The sequence below is a fragment of the Prionailurus bengalensis genome, chromosome D4 (assembly GCF_016509475.1).
Source record: "Prionailurus bengalensis isolate Pbe53 chromosome D4, Fcat_Pben_1.1_paternal_pri, whole genome shotgun sequence".
NCBI classification, from domain to species: domain Eukaryota; kingdom Metazoa; phylum Chordata; class Mammalia; order Carnivora; family Felidae; genus Prionailurus; species Prionailurus bengalensis.
In genome coordinates, this window is record NC_057359.1 from 74,426,802 (window position 1) to 74,446,873 (window position 20,072).

The window sequence follows — 20,072 nt, forward strand, 5'->3', positions numbered from 1 at the left end:
TCACCCTCTCCAAACAGTCATGCAACATGGCCAGGGGTGGTCACATCCTGGACCTCGTTTCCTCCTGCAGCAGCTCTGGGAGACGAGCAGAGCAAGACAGCAATGAGATTCACCCATTTTACAGATGAGGACGCTGAAGCCCAGAGAGGCAGGAACTCACCCAGCGTCGTACATAGGCCGCAGTCAATGTCGAGTTCTGGGGAGAATCAGAATCTGGGGCTCCCAAGCCTTGAAAACAGTAGTAGCATGAATATCAGCAGTGGGTGTCATGTGTTTGTTGAATGTTACTATGTATCAGACCCTTCCCATACAATAGTTCTTTAAAGAGTGAAACTGAGGTTCTGCAAGATGAAGTGTCTTGCCCAGGGTCCCATGTCTGTAAGTGTAGGAGGCGGGGCTTCAACACTAGCTCCTATCAGTCTAGGCAGATTTCATTCATATGCTCCTGAGCTTTTCCAACTACCCACAGCCTGGGGGGTAACACAAGGGATGGTGGCAAGTGGGCCCTCATTTACCCCTGCGTCCCCCGCCATCTCTTCTCTTCCACAGGGCAAAGTTGGAGACAAGGGATCCCTTGGGTTTCCTGGGCCTCCTGGCCCCGAGGTATGTGATGCCATATTGCTGTGTCTGGCTACAGCTGGGACTGAGTGTTGTCCTTGGGAAACTGAGATACGGAAATCAGGGGGTGGGTGGAGCTAACCTGAGGACACACAGCAAACGGGAGATGGGAGCTGAGAATAGAAGTTCTGAGATCAGAGATCTTTCCTTTTCTGACTCTGTGCCCCTGGCAGCTCTCGCTGGCAGTGGGACGGAAGCTGGCCTCAGAGACTCTGCCTAGCTCTGTGGCCACCTTTAGAGTTTCCAGAAAAAACATCAGGAAAGCCCTCTGAACTCGGTCCTGCACCCTTAACAGGAGCTCCTGCATTCTCGAGCCTGAGCCCTGGAACCCTTCCAACCACCCACACTCCCCCTGGAAATGGTTCAAGGCTCAGCACTTCCAGGAATGGGGAGCAAGAAGCAATGATAAAATTCTGGGGTTTGAGTGGAGAATGAGAAATCATGAAGGATCATCTAGCAATTAATATAACTTGCCTTAGGTAGGTAGAGCCCCGAGAGGTTCTGGCACATGTGAAAATCCACACGAGTCCGCTAACCGTCTATCAGCTAGCGCCCACATGTCACGTATGACAGGCTGAGGCATATAATGGCTGAGCTTTTCCACTGGCCCCTCCGACTGGGACCATCTCTGGAGAATGGGGTGCTCTGTGCCAGGGCTGCTGTCTGTCTGGGGTCCTCAGCACCCAGGTCCTCCAGGGAGTCTAGGGGGCAACCCCAGCCAGCCCCCGCCCCCCGCCATGTATACACACACACACACACACACACACACTCCCTGGCCTCCGACCTTGCTCGTTCACAAGATCTCAGAGGCAAAACTCTCTGTCTGCTGAGCTCCCCAGACCCTTCCAAAGATCACTCCTGGTATCGCCCAGATAGATGAGGGATGGTTTCGTGAAAGTTCTGACTTCCCACTGTGTTGACTTTGGCTGTGACACAGTCCCAGCTCTAGACGAATGGAGTTGGCCTGTCCTCCGTGGCCTCGATTCCTTACCCTGGCCACTGAGGAAGAAGACTGTGCTAGCGGTCTGGCTTTGCCAGCAGGCTGGCCGCTGGGGGTGGGGCGCATGTCGCCTCGTGTGCTTTGGGCACCTCCTCATGCCAGCAGGCTGCGTAGTGTCTTTGGGATAAGAACATGCTGAATTGCCACCACAACCATGTGAGGGAGGCATTACCTGCCACCATGTCCCAGATAAGGAAACTGAGTCACTGGGTAGTGGAGTGACTTCCTCAGGGTCACTGCTACTTGTAGCCAATAAGGTCTGCTTTGGTTCTCTGCTGGGTCCCCGGGCATATCCGGGGTCTGCCTCTCCCATCTTTGGGTCCTGTTTGGATTGGCTAACTCGGTGTCCAGAAGATGGCTCTGCACAGCTGGAGACAGAAGCTGATGAGCGTGTCAGCGCCTTCCTGGGTCTCTGCTCCTTCTGAGACCATGGGCAGGAGGGGGGGGGGCGGTGCCCTTTGACTCTGCAGCCCTCGCTGAATTCGCTTGTTCACTCATCAGTGTGTCTGATCTGTGTGAGTGCCAGAATTTGATCAGCATCCTGACATCCGGGTTCTCCCTAGAGATAGGCCCACTCCAGGCAGGACACGGGACCCCAAATCCTTTTAGATACGGATTTTTATTGAGTGCTCAGCGGGTGGCCAGGCACTGGAGTAAGTGCTTTGTGCTATCCACTTCAAGCCTCAGAATGGCCCTGTAAGGTGATGTAGTCACCACTTTACAGATGAGCAAGCCAAGGCCCAGAGGTGCTCAGGAACCAGCCTGGGATCACATAGTCAGTCGGTGGCAAAACAAGTTTTTGAGGCTCTCAGTTTATTTTTATTTTTTTTTAATTTTTTTTAACGTTTGTTTACTTTTGAGACAGAGAGAGACAGAGCATGAACGGGGGAGGGTCAGAGAGAGAGAGGGAGATGCAGAATGTGAAGCAGGCTCCAGGCTCTGAGCTGTCAGCACAGAGCCCAACGCGGGGCTTGAACTCATGAGCCGTGAGATCATGACCTGAGCCGAAGTCAGACGCTTAACCGACTGAGCCACCCAGGTGCCCCGAGGCTCTCAGTTTAAAGAAAAAGATGTGGTGCTTTGACTTCCTGTGACCAAAAGTCAGAGAAGAAGAAGAAGAAGAAAAAAAAAAAACACTTATGAAGACAACATGGGAGGAGGCATTTTGATCCCAGGGATTTATACAAGAAGCTTTTGGTTTCTAGTTGTCAGGAAACTTAGGGGGTAGTTGGGGCTGCCCTAAAAGTGAATGCGGTGCTAGGATGAATTAGCAGAGGTATTACACTGAAAACAAGGAAGGGGATTTCCCATGCTGGCCTCTGCTGGTCTATTCATACCCAGAGAAGCATCGGCATCCTAGTGATTGCCAACAATGGAAGCTGACCACTTGGAGGTGGCAAGACTGAGGGGCCCAGGGCCCCTGACTAGAAACCGTCGAGGGAGCAGCAAAGGGTAGGCCTGTGGGGAGGGAATAACTGGTCTCTGAATTGTGCGAAGACCACTGTGGGGAGAAGAACTCCCTTGTGCTTTGTGGGGTCCTAAGGGGCGGTATGACGTTGTCAAGGGGAAAAGGAGGGGGTTCTGCTCCATATCAGGAAGAAGCCTCCATTGCACAGTGATCCATTCATTGGGAACCGGCTTGGTCTGGGAGCAGCGAGCCCTCATTGGTGACAGGGAGCAGAGCCCAACACAGCTGGCCAGGACGGAGGGGGGATTTCAGCTCTGGATAGGAGGAGATGAGCTTATTTAGATCAGCATTTCCCAGTCCCTTCAAAGTCGCCGCAAACCCAGAACATAATCGTGTCTGCAGGATCACCGCGAAGGATGACGTTTGTCAAAGCTGATGGTGGCTAGCTAAGGCACTCTGGCTGCCGCGGGCCCAGGACTTGGGAAATTCTGGCTCAGACAACCTTGTGGGCTCTGGGAGCTTTTTCCAGTGCTAAGTATTCTCTTGCATTGTCTTATTTAATTTTCTCAGCAACTACCTGAGATGTATGGGCTGTTCCCGAGATACCTGTGTGAGAAGAGAGGACCGCAGGGTCAAGGTGGTTAACTGAGCTGCCCAGGGTCACATCCCACGCAGGAAGGGATGGAGACCCGGGTCAGTGTCCCTCCAAGACCTATACTCTTAGCACTTCCCTTCACCTATGGGTGACCCCTGCTCTCTGTTTGCCCTCAGGGGTTCCCCGGAGACATCGGCCCCCCTGGGGACAACGGCCCAGAAGGCATGAAGGTGAGTCCCTGCCTAGGGCAGCCCCAGTCTCTGCGGAAACCCCAGGCCTCCCTGGCTTGGAATCGTTGGGGGGGTCTCACCAGCCTCTGCTGGATGTGGGGGTGTCGCCTCTGAGACAGCTTTTTGTTCCCTTCTCACCAGGGTAAGCCTGGAGCTCGAGGCCTGCCGGGACCCCGTGGGCAGCTGGGGCCCGAGGTGAGACTGTCTGCCCCCTGCCCCCTGCCCGTCCCCTGCAGCCCTGCCTGCTCCATCCTGGGTCCTGGAGGCCTCAACCAGGGCAAAACCCTGGGCTGCCCCAGACTTGCCCTCCAGCTCATCCTTTCCAGTCCTGCCCCGTGACCCTGCCAAGGTCGTTCTCTGACCTGGCCTGGCTGGCAGGTCACTCTCTCCCTCCACGGCATCCCCATTGCCCCGGGGTTTTCTCTCTGGAGGCCACCGCCTCTGCTCCCACCTGCAGCACAGCTTACCGGAGCGTTGGGGGGGGGGGGGGGGCGGTGGGTAGAGTAGAAATTATCAGCTCCATTTTACAGGTGAGACCCTGACACTCAGGGTGGAGGCACTGTGTTGGGTCCCATGGTCAATGGTAGGCAGGGTCAGGATTCAAAGCCACGTCTGCTTGAGCCCAAAACCCATGACAGAGACCCTGTGCTATTAGCTCCGTGTTCCTGGGAGCTGCCTGGGGGGCATCCCCAGAGAATTCTATGACTTGCAGCGCTGGTGAAGGACAGAGAGGAGATTGGCTTATTTCCTCATTCATGCTGAAGGGGGTGAGACGTTCTCTGTGGGTGGGCCTGTTGGACACCCCGTGGGCTGGCCCCAGGTTTTCTCTGCACACGAGGCCCCCCACCACCCACCTGGGCTCAGGCTCCAAGGCTCCCATGACACACAGCCCTGGGTGAGGGTACAGGAGGCCCCGACTTGCCACAACCACAGGCACGCATCCAGCTGACATGGATCCCTTCACAGGCTGGTTCTGGGTCTGGCGGGGTCCCAGCGCTGGCTCCGGGAGCTGCCACGTGGAGCTGTTTTCCTGGAAACCGGGTGTGGGGGGGGAAGCTCCGGAGGGGGCCTCTTGGTCAGGCCTGCCATGCCAGAGAGACCAGCTTGGAGGCTTCCCCTAGCCTGCGGGAGGGCCAGGAGTAGAAAGGGAGGGGAGGGGAGGGGCGCCAGCTACGTGCCTCTGTCTACACCCACGTGACCACTAAAGAGACTGCCACCTGCTCACATCTTCATGGATTCATTCATCCACTCCCGCATTCATTCACTTCTTCATCTCCTCCCTCTCTCATGCCCCTGTCCCCACCTTCACTCACCACACGTCCATGAGACGCTGCACACCTATCTTGAGTGGTGTTTGTGATGGTGTAGGGGATGGGGCCTCAGGAAGGAATAAGAGATCATCACTGTCCTCCAGCAACTCAACTTAGGCTAATCATCATACTTTAGGATGATCCTCTCCATTCTGCACCATTCTACAGGGGAAACTGAGGCACGGTGAGGCTAAGGTTTGCCTTAGCAGAATCAATGGCAGAGCTCAGGATAGGGCTCATATCTTTGAGCTGCAGCCTGGGGCTCTGTATCCACAGCATATGAAAGGGTTTGACTTTCGGCCCAGCACTGTTGCGAACCTGGGCCTGTCACATTCAGATGACATGGGGGGTCCCATTCATGCAGATGTCCTTGTGTGGCCTGAGAGGGGGCCCAGCAGGGGGACCAGAGGTACCCTTTCTCTTGGTCCAGGAAGGCTCTCCTCTGTCCATCCCTTTCCCTCCTTACAGGTCAAGTTCTCTGAGAGTCTCACTGGATTAATTTCTCTTTTTTTCCTCTCTTGTGTCTCCCAACTCTAGGGAGATGAGGGACCCATGGGGCCACCCGGGGCCCCTGGCTTAGAGGTGAGTGCCGCTGGCCCCCAGGGGAGGTGGGATTTGTCAGCGCAGAGCGAGCTGTGTGCAGACAGATGACATCTGGGTGGTGCTGTGCAGAGAGGTCATCAGAGGGAGCCTTGGGCCAGCCAGAGAGGGGACTAGAACAGACACCAAAGAAGAGAGACAAGAGACAGGAAGCTGGCCGGCCGTGGTGGCCCGGCTGCCATGTGCTGGGCTTTGTCTCTACTCTCCTACATTTGATTCTCCATGAGAGTGGCATTGCTGGTCTGGGTATCATCCGAGGCCATCGGGCTCAGAGTGAGGGGTTGGCCCCATGTCTCAGTCTAGAACCTAACCTTGCAAGCATCCCGCCCGACTGCTCAGCCCCAGGTGGCCTCTCACAGGGTCCACCCCAGCTGACTGTGTAAACCAGCAGTGTGTGCGTGCTTTGGTCCTGGGGCCTGATTACCCTCTCAAACAAACAATCAGGGACCCTGAACGCTTTTCTTTGTGTGCGTTCCACCTATTGATATTAGTAATTAAAACTGAAAACTTTTCAATGTATTTATTAATTCATTTGACGGAATAATAGACCCATTTCATGTTAACAAAAATAATAGTTCTATAAACAAGACAAAACAAAACAAAACAACCCAACCAGCTATATTTTCCAAAGCAAAATGATCTAATGAAAAGAGTGGCATTGTTTTACCATTTTTGCAAATCTCTTTAATGTCGGGTTTAATAGAAATCGGCTGGGTTCTCCCATCTGCTTCTGCATTCAATCTGTTCCTGCTACCACATGTCATGTCGCCTCTGGAAAAGTCCGCTCACACTCAGGAGGAGAGAGACACAGTAAACAGTGTCTTGGCATTATTACGAACCATAGTTCTGAGGTCATCAGTCCCTTGAAAGGGCCCCAGGGACCACAGGGATCCCCAGACCACATTTTGAAAACCATTGGTATAAACTCTCCATTCCTCTGGGCCCTTTATCTTCTGTGCCCTCCTCCCTTTTCCTCATTCCCTGAAAGCGGGTTTCAACATCCCCATTTACAAACAGGACAGGCCTGGGAGGGGAGACTTCCTTGAGGTCACACAGGTGCAGACCCCTCCCTGCATCTCCAGTATAGCCTGGTGCCCCCGGGGCTCCAATTCCCTCCCCCCCGCATTGTGACCCTCTCCTGCACCAGGGCTGGGACCCCAGCAAGGCTGCCTCTGCCCCCCACTCACTCACCTCTCTCTGTTGCAGGGCCAGCCTGGCAGAAAGGGGTTTCCTGGTAGGCCCGGCCCGGATGGCATGAAGGTGAGGAGTCCTGGAGGTGACTGGGCTTGATGGGTTGAGGGGGACACCGGGGAACAGAAGAAAAGGGGAGCCAGCCAATGAGGGCCCCAGGAAGGACCCCAAATCCCACGGGCAGTTGTGGAAAGGAGGGCGATGGTCCCCATTATCACAACATATGGGTACCAGAGAGGAATAAATGACCATAACCTGAATGTCCAACAGCAGAGTAGTGTTCAAGTACCGGGATACGATGCGGCCACGAAAGGTGGTGTAGTGGAAAAGTTCACCGGATGGGAAATGCCCGTGCGCGTGGACATGGTGGAGGCAGGAAGCAGGTTACGGATGGAAGGTTAGGCCCCGGTCTGTGGTGGGGGCTGATTGTACCGTGTTCCCGGGGGCCCGGAGCAGAGGCTGCAGTGTGGACGGGGGCTCTCTCTGGGTGGTGAGAGTATAGGACGTTTCCGTCTCCTTCTGTGGGCCTCTAGGTTTTCCCCATCCTGTGCAGTAAATATGTATTATATTCGTTAACAGGTTTTTGGGGTTTTTTTAATTGTCATAAAAGAACCGGCCTGCGTAGGAGGGTGATGACCCCGGCACACGGGCCCATGGGCAGCCTCCCTCACGGGCTTTCCCAGGACTCCCCTTGGGGGCCATGTTGGGCCACGTTTGTAGCTGGGCCGACTCACCAGGGTTAGGGCAGAGCCAGGGTAGCTCAGGTCATCCGTGTCCCCCTCCACTCGGGGAACATGGCCCGTGTGTCTGGCCCCTCTGGTCCTCGTGGGCGTGAGGCCTGGGGCAGGAGCTGGAGGGGAGGACGAGGCACAAACCCGATGGCGGTGAGCCGCGTTCATTTGTGAGCCAAACTCCTGGCTAGTCCGAGCCCTCGTCCTGCCCTCTGAGGTCTGGGTCTGTCTCCCTCAGATACCAGCTGGGTTTCTGTGGTGGGAGCAGTGACACAGTCTGGCTGGATTTATCCCACGGGTCTGCTCGCCTCTCTGCAGCTCACGCCGTGGGGAGACCAGGGCAGCCGTGGCTGCCGCAGGAACGGGAGCCACCCCAGCATGGGATAAAGCTGGCAGACAAGGCTCCAAGAGGCCACCAAGCGTGAGAGCTGGAAATAGCCTACAAGAAAAATGAGTCTGATTTCCCTTATTTATAGTTAGGGACGCTGAGCCCAGGGCAGGGACAAAACTCACCAGTCATTTTGTGAGCCGGGAGCAGAGCTCTGGTGGGTTAGCGTCTAGGGTGCAGGTGCCCCGACTCCCTAATTCCCTGCTCGCCCTGTGGTGGGGCAGCTTGATACAGTAGGAATGGGGATTTCAATCCGTCAGGCCAAAGTTTCCAATTCTAGCCCTACATCTAGCTTGCTGTGTGGCATTGAGCAGATTGCTTCGCCTCTCTGAGCTTCATTTGCCACCTCCACAACGTGTGGCAGGTTGATGAAGGGCCCAAATTAGATTCAGACATCAGGGCGCAAGTAATGGGTGGCTAGGGCCATGTCTGGGACCAGAGGTTCTGTCCAAGTGTCCCATGTCCCCGCCATTTGAGATCTGTAAGGCCAGACGCTGGAGTTGAGGTTCCTACACTTCCCTACCGGTGAGGGCTAGGGCCAGTCAGCTGGGGTGTCCCCCAGGGGGACCTGGACCTCCCATCACCCATCCCAAGCCATCTCTCTCTTTGCTTCCTTGCAGGGAGAGCCGGGTGACCCTGGACGGCCAGGGCCAGTGGGTGAGCAGGTAAGTCAATACTGGTCTCTGAACACAATGACTCTCTTTATCGAAAACTCACTCTGTGCCAAGCCCTTTGGTGAATGCTCCACATGCACCTGCCTTTCGTCCCCCTGCCTAGCTCCTGGGGTCAGTTAGCTAGTCTCCCCTTTCCACTGATAATGGCCACTGACTCTCCGTGGGGGTGAAGTCACCAAACAAGAAAGCCGTGAATCACAGTCCCATGGCCTAGCTCTGTGGATGTTTTTGGAGCGTCGGTCCCAAAGGGGTTACATGACTTTGCTCCCAGAATGCTAAAACTGGAAGAGCCTCCACTAATCGCCCGCCATGCCCCATTTACAGATAGGGAAGCTGACAACCAGAACCAGAACCACCTGCTAGGGGCTCTTGGCCCAGGCAACCCTCACTTAGAAGGAAAGTGAAATTCAAGCCAGGGGCTCTGGGAGGCGGGGAAGTCAGGCGAAGTTCTGAAGAGGAGAGGGGGCCGCGAGTCATCGTTAAAAAGGACGCTTGAAAATCACGACCTTCATTATTGAGGCCCAGGGTCCTCGGTGCTACAGAGAAGCAGCTGTGAGTTCTGGGAGAAGAGACCGCAGGGCCCCTCCTCTGTAGCCCGACACAGCCTGAAAGCCTAACCTCTGGGCTTGGACGGCAGGTCGAAAGGTAGCGATCTCCTCCACTGCCTTAAAGAAGCACCTCACCCCCTCAACTCTGCAAGGCGCCGGTTCAGGCCAGAAGAAAGAATGGCGTTGGGGACCCTGAAGAATCTCTCTGCTGAGAAACGCCATCAGTGGCGTGAGAGTCGTGCACGACGGGTTTCCTCACCAGGCCTGCAACATCTGTTGGGGGGAAGAAAGGAATTAAAGCAGGGGGTGGACTGGATTTTTGAAACCTTTCCAGTGTCATTCGAGCGCATTCTGTGGGAAGCCCGGGAGTTTGGAAGGGCTGTCACGGCCTGGATATATTTCCTGATTGGAAAAAAAAGGCAATGCGATCAGCAAATTTAATTTCACAGTTATGCTGATGGTAAGGGCCCTCGGGAAATAGATACTCAGAATCCTAGGATGTCGGAACACGGAGGGTCCTTGCACAGCACTCTGTCCTGGGGTCCTAACCTTTTTTGTGCCTTGGGCCCTTTGGCAGGCTGGTGAAGCCCATGGACCCCTGGTCAAGAATTAGAGTTTTTAAATGCACAAAAATGCAAAATGGAGGATTGCAAAGGCAATCGATTATATTGAAATGCGATTTATGAAGGTATGTTAAGTGCCATCTACTCACAGCCGTCCTTCTTTATGAACGCGTTGAATAATGAGATCCAGTAGCATGTCTAATAGCAAAGCCTCAATTTTGAACAGTGACAAGCCTTAGTGACACATTTTGAAATCTCTGCGACGGTGACTGCACTGTGACATGTAAATATCTGTGACAGTTACAGGTATCGTGGGTTTGTCGGCTATACTCAGATTTGAGGGAGATGCCCAATTTCAGCTAGAGAGCGGTGAAAATAAAAGTTGTAATTTTTTTTCCTAGTCAAGCTCGGGGACCCCCTGAATTCCATCCCCAGAGCCTTCCAGGAACCCCGGTTTAGCCCACGTTGGCCATCTGATTGACAAAGATGACTAGGCAAAGAAGTAGCGAAAGCTGGGGCCAGGCGGAGAAGGCGTCTGGCCTGGGGCAGCAACACGAAGGTCCCCTTGGATGGCGCAGTCCCTCGCTAGCCGCCTGGCTCGCTGGGACCATAGCAAGAGAGAGGGACCTGTCTGAATTGTGAGACAGAGCTGGAGCCCTGTGGTGGGGGTGCCACGCCAGCTGTGCCCTCGGCCCCTCCCCCGTGTGGAAAGGGGCAGGTGTCTCCTGTTCACGGCAGAAGCAGAGGGTCCCCGTGAAGGGTTATAAGGTCCTCCTTAGGATCACAGTATCGGCCACACCGATTGGGCTCCTGCACCAGGCTCCGTACCAAACACCGTCGCCCCCACTGCCTGCGATTCCCTCCCCAACCCCAGGGCGGTAGATGTTAGTCTCCCCATTTCACGGATGAGGAAACTAAGGCTCTGAGAAGCGAGGCAGCTTGACAAGATCTCCCCCGGGGAAGTAGCACAAGTGTCAGAGCCAAGGTTGACACTCGGGGCCGCTGGGTTCCCAAGATCCGCCTTGGAGGGACTGGAAAAACTTTAGACCTCCTGACCCCTTGCTGTTCTGTAACAGCTACTAAGAGTGCAATGGCTCGCCAGCAAGCCCTGTCCTAGGTGCTGGGGACACAAAGATGATCACAGGCATGGGCCTTCCCTTTAAGAAGCTCTCTCTGTCGGGGGAGAAGCCAGGCATGTAAACACTCCCTCCCTGAGATGTCTGTTCCAGTAGAGAACCCACAGCTGTCCTGTTCCCGGTTGCACGTCCCAGTGCCTGGCGAGGGAAAGGAAGGAGGGAGGGAGAAAAACTCCCATAAGCAGACAACAGCCCTTTTATCTGTAGACAGTGTGAGGACCAGGGCAGGCTCCTTCCCCAAATCGGGGACTCAGATCCTGCCCGTGCAGTGCCCGCCGTGGGTGACCGTCCACCCCTATGTCCTCACGCCAGCTGGAGAGGAGCCCGCGGTGCCCGCAGCGGTCAAAGCTGCTTCTCCACCCTGCCCCCCTCCACCAGGTGGAAGCCCTGGGCCCCTAGGGCTGGTTTCCTGGCCAGCTTCATCTCAACCCACAGACTGGGCCTGCCAGGATCTTCTGGGACACTGCCCCATGGGTGTCCTGGGGGCCGGAATGGGGAAGTGGGGCACTTGCTGTATGGCCCTTATTCATTAGGATCCTGTTTGGCTTCTTGTTTGAGGTTTATGACCCGCGTGCCTTCCAGGACCCAACAACTCATAAATTTAAAGTAGCTATGAAATTTCTGTTTCTCTGGGCCAGTCGGGCAGGGGCCTCTTAACAGAGCCGTTTTTATTCCCTTCTCTCGGCATCCTCTAAATGTCTGAGTGCTCCCTTGTGGGGCGCGCGGGCCTCCGTCTTAACCCTGTGCCCTTTTAAAATAAATTAGAACAGGACGGGAGGGAACTAAGGTTTATGGAGTGCCTACATGTGCCGTGCATTATCTCCAATACTCAGAACAACCCCGGGGAGACCGGGAAAGACCTTTTCCTAAAGCGCCCCCCTCTGCAGGTGATGAGGCTCTGAGAGGCTCTGTGACTTACCCAGGGTCCACAGACCTAAAGACTGGGTGACAATGACAGGAGAAGTGTCAGGTGTAGGGCCTGGCACTCTGTAAGTGCCGCCTGTTGTTAGTAATATTGCCATTACCTTGAAAATAGTCTGATTTTTTTTTTAAAGTTAAGTCGTTGCAAAAGTCAAATACTTGGTTACTGTCTGTGACTTATTAGCCATGACCTCATACCTGGTGCTCACTCCTCTCGCCTCATACCTCAGCCCGGAAGGGTCTCTGAGCCCAGAGGACCAGGACCTCCGTTGTGCAGCAATGGTGGTGGGGTATGGGGGGGGGGGGGAGGGGCGCTGTGCCTTGCTCATGGCCACACGCTTTGGAGGCCCTGGGGTGGAGGCACAGGTACATGGGCCTTGGAGCCACACGGACCAGAGCTGAGTCCCAGGCTGCAGCCGCAAAACGTACATGGTGCGTGGCCAGACCTGAAAACGGTCTCTGAGACACAGCTCACCCTTTGGAACTGGGCACCATGTTTTCATTCTAGTTGATTGACAGGCTGGCCAGCTGATTCTCCCAGAAACTCTTGGCTGCAAACCTGAGTTCTTCCCAAGCCATTGTCCTACCTCTGAACTGCACAAGACCCCCTTCCCCCTCCCCAGCTCCGCTCAAATCTTCCTTAGCAGGGAAGAGTAGGGGGTCTGGACAAGGAAGTGTCTGCTTTCCTGGGTGGCTTCTCCAGGCTGTCCAGCTTCGCTGAGCGGTGCTTGTGTGTCTACTCAGGGCCAGCGAGGCCGGCAGCCACCTAGAAGAGCCTCTGGAACACAGAGGCAAGTTATCACCCAGTGGAGTTAAAAAAAAAAGCAAAAGGAACCGCAGCGTGAGTGTGTGTGTGCCCTTCAGAAAGGAGAGGAAGCCTTTCACAAGACAGTATAAAGGCCTCTACTTCCTATGTTTCAATCAAGACTTTTGGCGGAGGCTGTGACACTGTTTCCATCCTGGCTAGCGGGTTTGTTTCTCTCTTTGAAACAGCCCCAGAGCCCGGAAAGATGGGGACAGATTTCCCAGCACCGCTTAAGGGCCATCCCTGCCTGCCCCCACCCCCCCCCCCAAACGTGACCGCCTCCCATCCTGCTTCTGGCACAGGAAGAATGTGTGGAGCTCCCAGAGATGCTGGCAGCGGCCCCACTGCTTGGCTCCCGAATCAGAACCATCTGGTGGAGTGAGGGAAGTCAGGACAGTGCCTGGAGAGAGGCAGCTCTCCTCGGTGCCAGCCCCCACGCCTGCCTGCCGCATTACCAGGCACCGGGGAGGAGCCCCAAAGAGACGGGGAGATGTGGGCCAGCTGCCTCTGAAACTCAACACATCCTTGCATTCACGTTGCTGCCTCTTTTCTCTTGCTTTCGTGACTGTTTCTTCTAGGGACTGCTGGGATTCATTGGTCTGGTCGGGGAGCCGGGGATCATGGGAGAAAAGGTGAGTTGTGTTGGTGGGGGCAGCGGGGTAGAATATAGAAACAGATAGAACTCGTGGTTAAAATCTTAAAAATGATGAAGGGGCCAGTTGCCCTGAGGATTTCAGACTTGTTTCCCCTGTGGCTTCCCCTGGCTTCCCTAGCGTTCCACACCCTCAAAGAGCCATTGTCCCCTTTCCCAGCACCCCCTGGGGGCTCTGCCCTGCCCTCCCGCAGGAGCAGCTAATGCACTTGCTGCGGGCCTGCCCGCCTGCTCACTGGCACAGCATAGGAGCGGGCGACAGAAGGGAGGTAAAGAGCCATCTTTTTGAAAAAGGGCACAGTTCCTTAGGCTGCCTTGTTAGTCCCCCGGCAGCTCTGTTTTACAGACCAGACAACCGAGACTCAGAGGGGGGAGGGGGTGGGGGGGAGGCTGACTCAATCAAGGTCGCCCAGGTAGGAAGTGACAAAGCTGGGATGTGAACCAGGTTCAGTGCCCGGGGCCTCACGTTAGCTCCCAGCTCACCAGCACCCTGTGGTTTCCAGTTTCCCACCACGGGCCCTGGAGGGTACCTGCTTTCCTTTTATGGGTTTGTCTGATCCCCAAGCTGGCCTTGCGGGGTGCCCGTATTATTCCCACTGATTGGATAGAGAAACTGAGGTCCAGAGAGAGGAAGCCTCTGCCCTACCACGACCACCTTCTCCTCCTCCTCTGTTTTCTCTTCTTCCTCTTCTCTTTTTAATTGATCTTTTCATTTTGAAGTAATTATAGAGTCACAAGATGTTGCAAAAAGCAGTACAGAAGGCACCCTGTGCCCTCCCGTGGTCACATCTTGCACGACCATAGTGTGATATCAAACCAACTCTGGCCTTCCCCTGTTGCTCTAATGTTCCGTGTCCCTCCTCACCTACAAACCGTTGCCCGTGCCCCTCCCTCCTACTCCCACCCCTCCACCCTCTCTGCCTAGATCATGGTCTGTTCTCCTTCAGCTCCCTCGGGTCAGGCAGGTCTTCCCGAGGGGGGCCTCGGGGGGCACCCCCGAGCCCAGGTGCCTCAGATCCCCTGCTGAAGGGCCTTAGCACCGAGACCCACGCCCCCACTGCACTGCCGCTGGTTTGCATCTGCGTTGGTGATTTGTGTCCGTCTCCCCACGACACTCAGGGTCTCGCGGCCCATGAGCAAGGTCTGTCTGTGCTCCTCACCATTGCATCTTCTGGGGCTGGCGTGTCGCGCCAGGCCCGTAGAAGGCGTTCGGTAAATGTTGGCCGTCTGAGTAGATGCAAAACACAGGGCCTCACAAAAACAGCCAGGATGCAAAGCCAGAGCCCCTTTCGCCAGCAGCCTCTGTCTCCTTCACCCACCATCTCTGCCCAGTCTGTCTGGATGGATCAGGAGGAAGAGAGTTGCATCTCAGATGCCCCAGCATCTCATCTCTGTCCGGGCGAGGGAATGGGGAGAGTGAGAGCACCTTCCCTTACCATCTCCACCTCAGCAGGCCCAGCCCAGGGGACGCCGTGCCCAACGAGGACCACATGACATGGGCCAGCATCACAGGGGACAGTGTCATTAGCTCATCCTTGCTCAGGATCACCCTTGCCCGAGGAAAGCCCTCTGTGTGGCATGCCACAGTGGATGCCGAGGCCTCCCAGGGCTTGCCGGGTTCCTGGCTTCTGCTGAGCGAAATCCCAGCGCCCCTTCGCCTGTCACCACCCTGGGTGATGCGACTCTAGACTTCAGACAAGTCCCTACCCCCTCCTTTTTGGCCTCTGGAAGGCCTCTGCACCTGCTCCGCAGAGATCCACCCCACAGCCATCACCTCCCTGAATTGCTGTCTCCATCACAGGGTGACCGGGGCATGATGGGACCCCCAGGCGCACCTGGACCCAAGGGATCGATGGTAAGGAGCAAGTGTGCACGCCTTGCCCTCTCCTATCACTGTCGTGGTGACAGTTCTGCTCTCGTCTGCCTGCTTCCGCATACCTTGGGCATTCAGAAAGACCCACCCCTTCCCCTTCCAAGAGGCCACCCTCATGGCCCTGGGCTGGGGCTGGGGCTGGGGCTGGGGCTGGGCCGCCGGGGGCGGAAGGAGGAAGGGCCACCTGCTTCAGCTGATTCCTTCTCTCCCATCTCTTTCTTGGCAGGGTCATCCTGGAACTCCCGGTGCAGTTGGGACCCCTGGAGAGCCCGGACCCCGGGTAAGCAAAGCCCTCGTGTTCCCTGAGTTCAAACCCACTGCCGAGTAATGGTGAGGAGTCCAGACAAAACCAGAGTCGGACGAAACCCGGGTTTGAGTCCCAGCTCCATATTACCAGGGAAGATCGTTGAACTTCTCAGAACCTAAATTTTGCTCATCTGAAACACAGAGAAAATAATCGTGGTCATGATAGTGTCATCACATGAGTTAAATGAAACTGGGCAGCTAATGTTCATTATGTAGTGATGTTCCTTGCACGGGGTATCTTGGTCATTAACGCCATCATCGCTTTGTTCATTCACTCCAGAAATACCCTGTCACGTGTGCCTGAAGCCGCTCCAGGAGCGGGGGACAGCAGCCGTGAACAAGGCAGAAAACTGCTGTTGCCCATTAGGAGATTATATTCTGGCATTTGAGAGAGAGAACCCCATAAATAAGGGACACCTGTTATGGAGAAAGTAGGGGAGAAGATGAGAAATGCTGGGGACACATTGGATGAGGGTTAGAGCATGGAGGTGAGGACACGGGGAGCCTGGGCTTGTGATGATTGAGGGCCAGGGATATTCCTGAGGATCCCGAGGCAGGGAGGAGTGGGAGAGGCAGGGTAGTCAGAGTAGGGGACCCCATCTGCTCTCCTGAAGGTGATGTTGGGGGTGGGGAGGGGTGGCTCTCATTCCGAGCCCTCAGAGTGTCTGTTCCCACTGTCTCTGCTGACGGAGGCTGGAGGCTGGGAGGGGCTCTCACTTCAGCCAAGACTCGGGCTCAGAGCTGGGAGCCCACTCTGGGGAGGTGGAGGGGTGGGCTCAGGCAGGTAGAAAGGGTATGGGGGATGACAGAGACCAGCGCAGGCAAGATCCTGGGACAGGGCCAGGGACGATGAGTTCAGGCTGCCCAGGTCCCTCCAAAGGCCAGGCTGAGGGACTCCCTGGAATCTGATGAGGGAGGAAATGGGAGCCTTTGATGGCCTGAATCCGAGGGAAGCATGCACACACCAGTTCTCTGTGCCAATTAGGGAGGCAAAGCCAGCTTGGTTCCCAGACCCTTCTGTGCACCTACTATGTGCTGGGCCTTTGCTCAGCCCTGAAGGTGCAGGACTGGTATGAAACACATCTGCTTCTAAGATCCTGTCTAGTGGGGGTGCCAAGTAGAAATAGCCTCCCGCTCATTAACAGACCTTTACTGAGCACCTACTGTGTGCCAGGCGTCAGGGGGGTGCTGAGGAGGGATATGGAGGCACTACCCCGGGAACGAGAAGCCGGCACACAAGTAACCATAATCCCAGGACTGAGGTGCCATGCAGCAGGTGGCTCTGTGTGCCCCCTACAATCCTTCTCATGAGGTGGAAAACTCATAGTGCAGAGGTGGGATGAGAGCCAGCACTCTGGGCTCCTGATGGCATATCTTTCCCTGTTAATGGGGAGGAGGCAAACCACTTCTGGCCTGGGGCTGGAGGGGCTGGTTGGTGGCTGAAGATCCCAACTTGCAGTCTGAGGGTCCTAGCCCACCCAGCCGGAAGGCTGCTGTCCCATCTCTCTCCCCAGTGTTCACGGGACCCAGGTACGAGGGTCTAGCAGATGCTCCTAGAGACACAGTGACTGGGGACCATCAGTGTGGGAGGTGCCCAGACTAGGGTCCATCAGCAAGTTAGAGCTCCTCTGCCCTTAGACCTCAGCCTCTCTGGGCCTCAGGCTCCCTATCTGTCCAGTGGGAGGAGGAGCCTGGAACAGAGTTGCTGAGGCAACATGGAAGGCCAGTGGGAGGTGGGAAAACAGGGATGTCCCAGCCAGCGTACAGAGGGAAGGTGCTGGCCTCTGAATCCTCTACCTCCGTGGCTCCGCAGACCTCCTCCCCACTCTGTGTCCTCAGTGCTTCTAACTGTACTGGGGGACGGGGGTGGCTCAGACTGAGTGAAATCAGTCACATGCTGCTTTCAGACCCCAAGGTTGCCATTGATTCGCCATTGCTGCATATGGGGCTGGGTCACCTGGATCTCTTGGGGTCCTTCCCGGCCAGCCAGCTGCCCTAGTGCTGTTGGGAAGCGGCATAGCACCGAGGTCCAGAAATCTGACTTCAGAATCAGACACATGTGAGTCAAATCCTGGCCACTTTCTAGCTGTGTGATTGTTGGCAATAGTCACGGCTTCTCTGTGCCTCAGTTTCCCCGTCCGTAAGCCAACATCGTACTACCTTCATGATGAGGTTGTTATGAGAAAGAAGTGGTAACAGTGCATGCTGTAATGCTCAGCAAATGATCTGCATATACTAAGTGCATAATGACTGGTAGTAATAAGAATTACTATTTATTAGATACGGTGATTACCACGATTATTAGTAAGACTTACTGTTAAGGTGACATTTCTGATGATACCGTTCACATCTGATGAGTATTTCCCCACTTTTCCAATCACATTAATACCCATGTCCTCCTACAGCCCATCGAGGTCAGCCCAGATCAGGACCTTCATTATGTGGGGGACTGGGGACAGGTTCCAGAACCTCGAGTTACTGCCCCCACCCCCCCCGACCGAGAGAGCCGATAGCTACCCTTTGCTGGGACTTCCCATGTCGTTTTGTCTTCCCAGCAACTCCGGGAGCTAGGGATTCTTCTTATCCCCATTTATAGATGATGAAACAGAGGCCCAAAAGGTGGAAATCACTTGCCAAGGTCACAGGATTAGGAAGTGGCAGGGCTGGGATTTGAACCTGGCTCTCTGGTGGAGCGGTCTGCTCCTTTAAGTCCTCTATTCTACTGCTTCAGAGTCAAGACTTGGCTCCTGAAATTTCCCAGTGACGCATTGCATGCCTGCTGCGGTCCAAGATCCTGCTGTAAAATGGCTCGTCCTCACCCAATCTTCCCATCTCCAGCCATCCCGGAGTCAGATCTGCTTTCTTATTGGGCCAAGCCTGGGTCCTCACCCCGCTTGCTCTGCTGACAAGGGGCAAGTTGGGACCCAGCCCCTCACATCAGCCCTTCGGCAGCAGCTGATGGAGGGTCTGTACCCCTCAAGGCCGTGCGGAGGGACGAACGGGAACAGCAACTTTTTCCTGAGGCCCCAAATGGAGCTGGGCCTCTCCCTGGTACTTGCAGGGGGCCGAAGCCGCCTCTTCCTTGTGGAAGGAGCACGCCCCGTCTGAGGCTCGCTGCTGAGCTGGGAGGCTCGTGGAGGGGTCCGGCTGGCCTGCTGTGCGTGAAGGCGCTGCTTGGTGTGTGCGGCCCGGGCCGGAACCCCGGGGAGAAATGAGGCAATGAGGCAGCCTCCTCCTCCTCCTTCCTGCTTCCTTCCACCCTCTGTCCTCGCCTGTTGTTAGATTGTTGGTGGGTCCTTCAGCAGGTCCCCACGTTCCTGTCATGGGTCTGCGCTGTGCCAGGTGCTGGAGAACAAAGGCAACTCTGTGTTTTCCTTCCCTCCCTCCCTGTCTCTCCCTTGCATCTCTCGTCATTCCTGCATCAAACCAGATAACCGGCGGCGGCTTCCCCGGGCCAGGCCCTGTCCCCTTCTCCCTGCCTCCCCCTCCCTCACCCCAGGGCTACGGTCTGGTTCTTACCCCCGTCCTTACCCCAGGGCTCTTTCTGCCCTGGTCAAAGCTTGCAGCTGATAGTCGGGGTCAGGGCGGGGGACAGATCACAGGGCTGCCATAGTCTCCTTGCTGATGGAGAGAGAAAAGGGGGAATGGGCATTTGAGGAAAACTTTGGTCAGGCATGGCATGGTAGCTTCTGGTTGTCGATTTTGAGATACAGGAGAAAATGGCTCATCCATCCAGGGAGGCTTCTTCTTACTCCAGGACTCCCAGGAAAGGTTAAGCCCCCTCCCCTCCCCCCCACCCAACCTCATCAAGCCTAGGGCATTGACTCATACTCAGGGTTACGGCTTGTGGGCCACTTCTCCCAGTGGGACAGCTTTTCCCACTGGGCTGCATCCTTCTGTGCAGAGGCACTGGGCCTGCCCAGGGGCCGCTCCCAAGCACTGCCTATCTGGAGGCTGCAGCCAGGCTTCACCCCCATGCTCCTAGCCTTCCCTCTCGCCCCCTTGCTACCGGAAAGGGGGCTTCTCCAAACTCTTTCTCCTCCCCACAGGGTCCTCCAGGATCTCGAGGTCCACCAGGCATGAGGGGAGCAAAGGGACGCCGGGTAAGTAGGGCCCAGTCCCCGGGGGGCTGATGCTGGCAGGGGCCACCTGACAGAGAGGCTCCCTCCTGGTCCTTGCCCCCTGCCCAGCCCTGAGATTGGTGGTTTCCAGGCATCACACGGGGTTCCAGGCTCATCCTGGGCCTGAGTGTTGGCCTGGGACCCCCTTTCCAGCCATCTCTTCCAGCCCATTTCTGAGCTCCAGGCCTCGCCATCCAGTGGGTACAGGCCAGCTCTGTGGTACCTGTGTTTGTCCATCCATTCATTTAGTTGGTCATTCAACCGCCATTTATTTAGCACCGACTATGTGCCGGCCACTGTTGAAGGGTCTGTAGACACTGCAAAGAATGGGACAGGCATGACCCCTGCCTGCTCTCGTGTGGCTCAATCCCGTAGGTCAAAGAGATTGTATAGGGTCATTGG

General features: G+C 55.7%; 1 protein-coding gene across 4 annotated transcripts in view; it reads left to right on the forward strand.

The window, feature by feature from the left end:
* Positions 1-20,072, forward strand: part of COL27A1 (collagen type XXVII alpha 1 chain) — a 140,573-nt gene that overhangs the window by 73,789 nt on the left and 46,712 nt on the right. For all 4 annotated transcript variants that reach the window (XM_043566323.1, XM_043566324.1, XM_043566326.1 and 1 more), the window contains 10 exons: positions 550-603; positions 3,798-3,851; positions 3,993-4,046; positions 5,699-5,743; positions 6,968-7,021; positions 8,692-8,736; positions 13,297-13,350; positions 15,172-15,225; positions 15,470-15,523; positions 19,599-19,652. In XM_043566323.1, the coding sequence (XP_043422258.1) occupies positions 550-603; positions 3,798-3,851; positions 3,993-4,046; positions 5,699-5,743; positions 6,968-7,021; positions 8,692-8,736; positions 13,297-13,350; positions 15,172-15,225; positions 15,470-15,523; positions 19,599-19,652 (522 nt within the window). The remainder of the gene's footprint in view (positions 1-549; positions 604-3,797; positions 3,852-3,992; positions 4,047-5,698; positions 5,744-6,967; positions 7,022-8,691; positions 8,737-13,296; positions 13,351-15,171; positions 15,226-15,469; positions 15,524-19,598; positions 19,653-20,072) is intronic.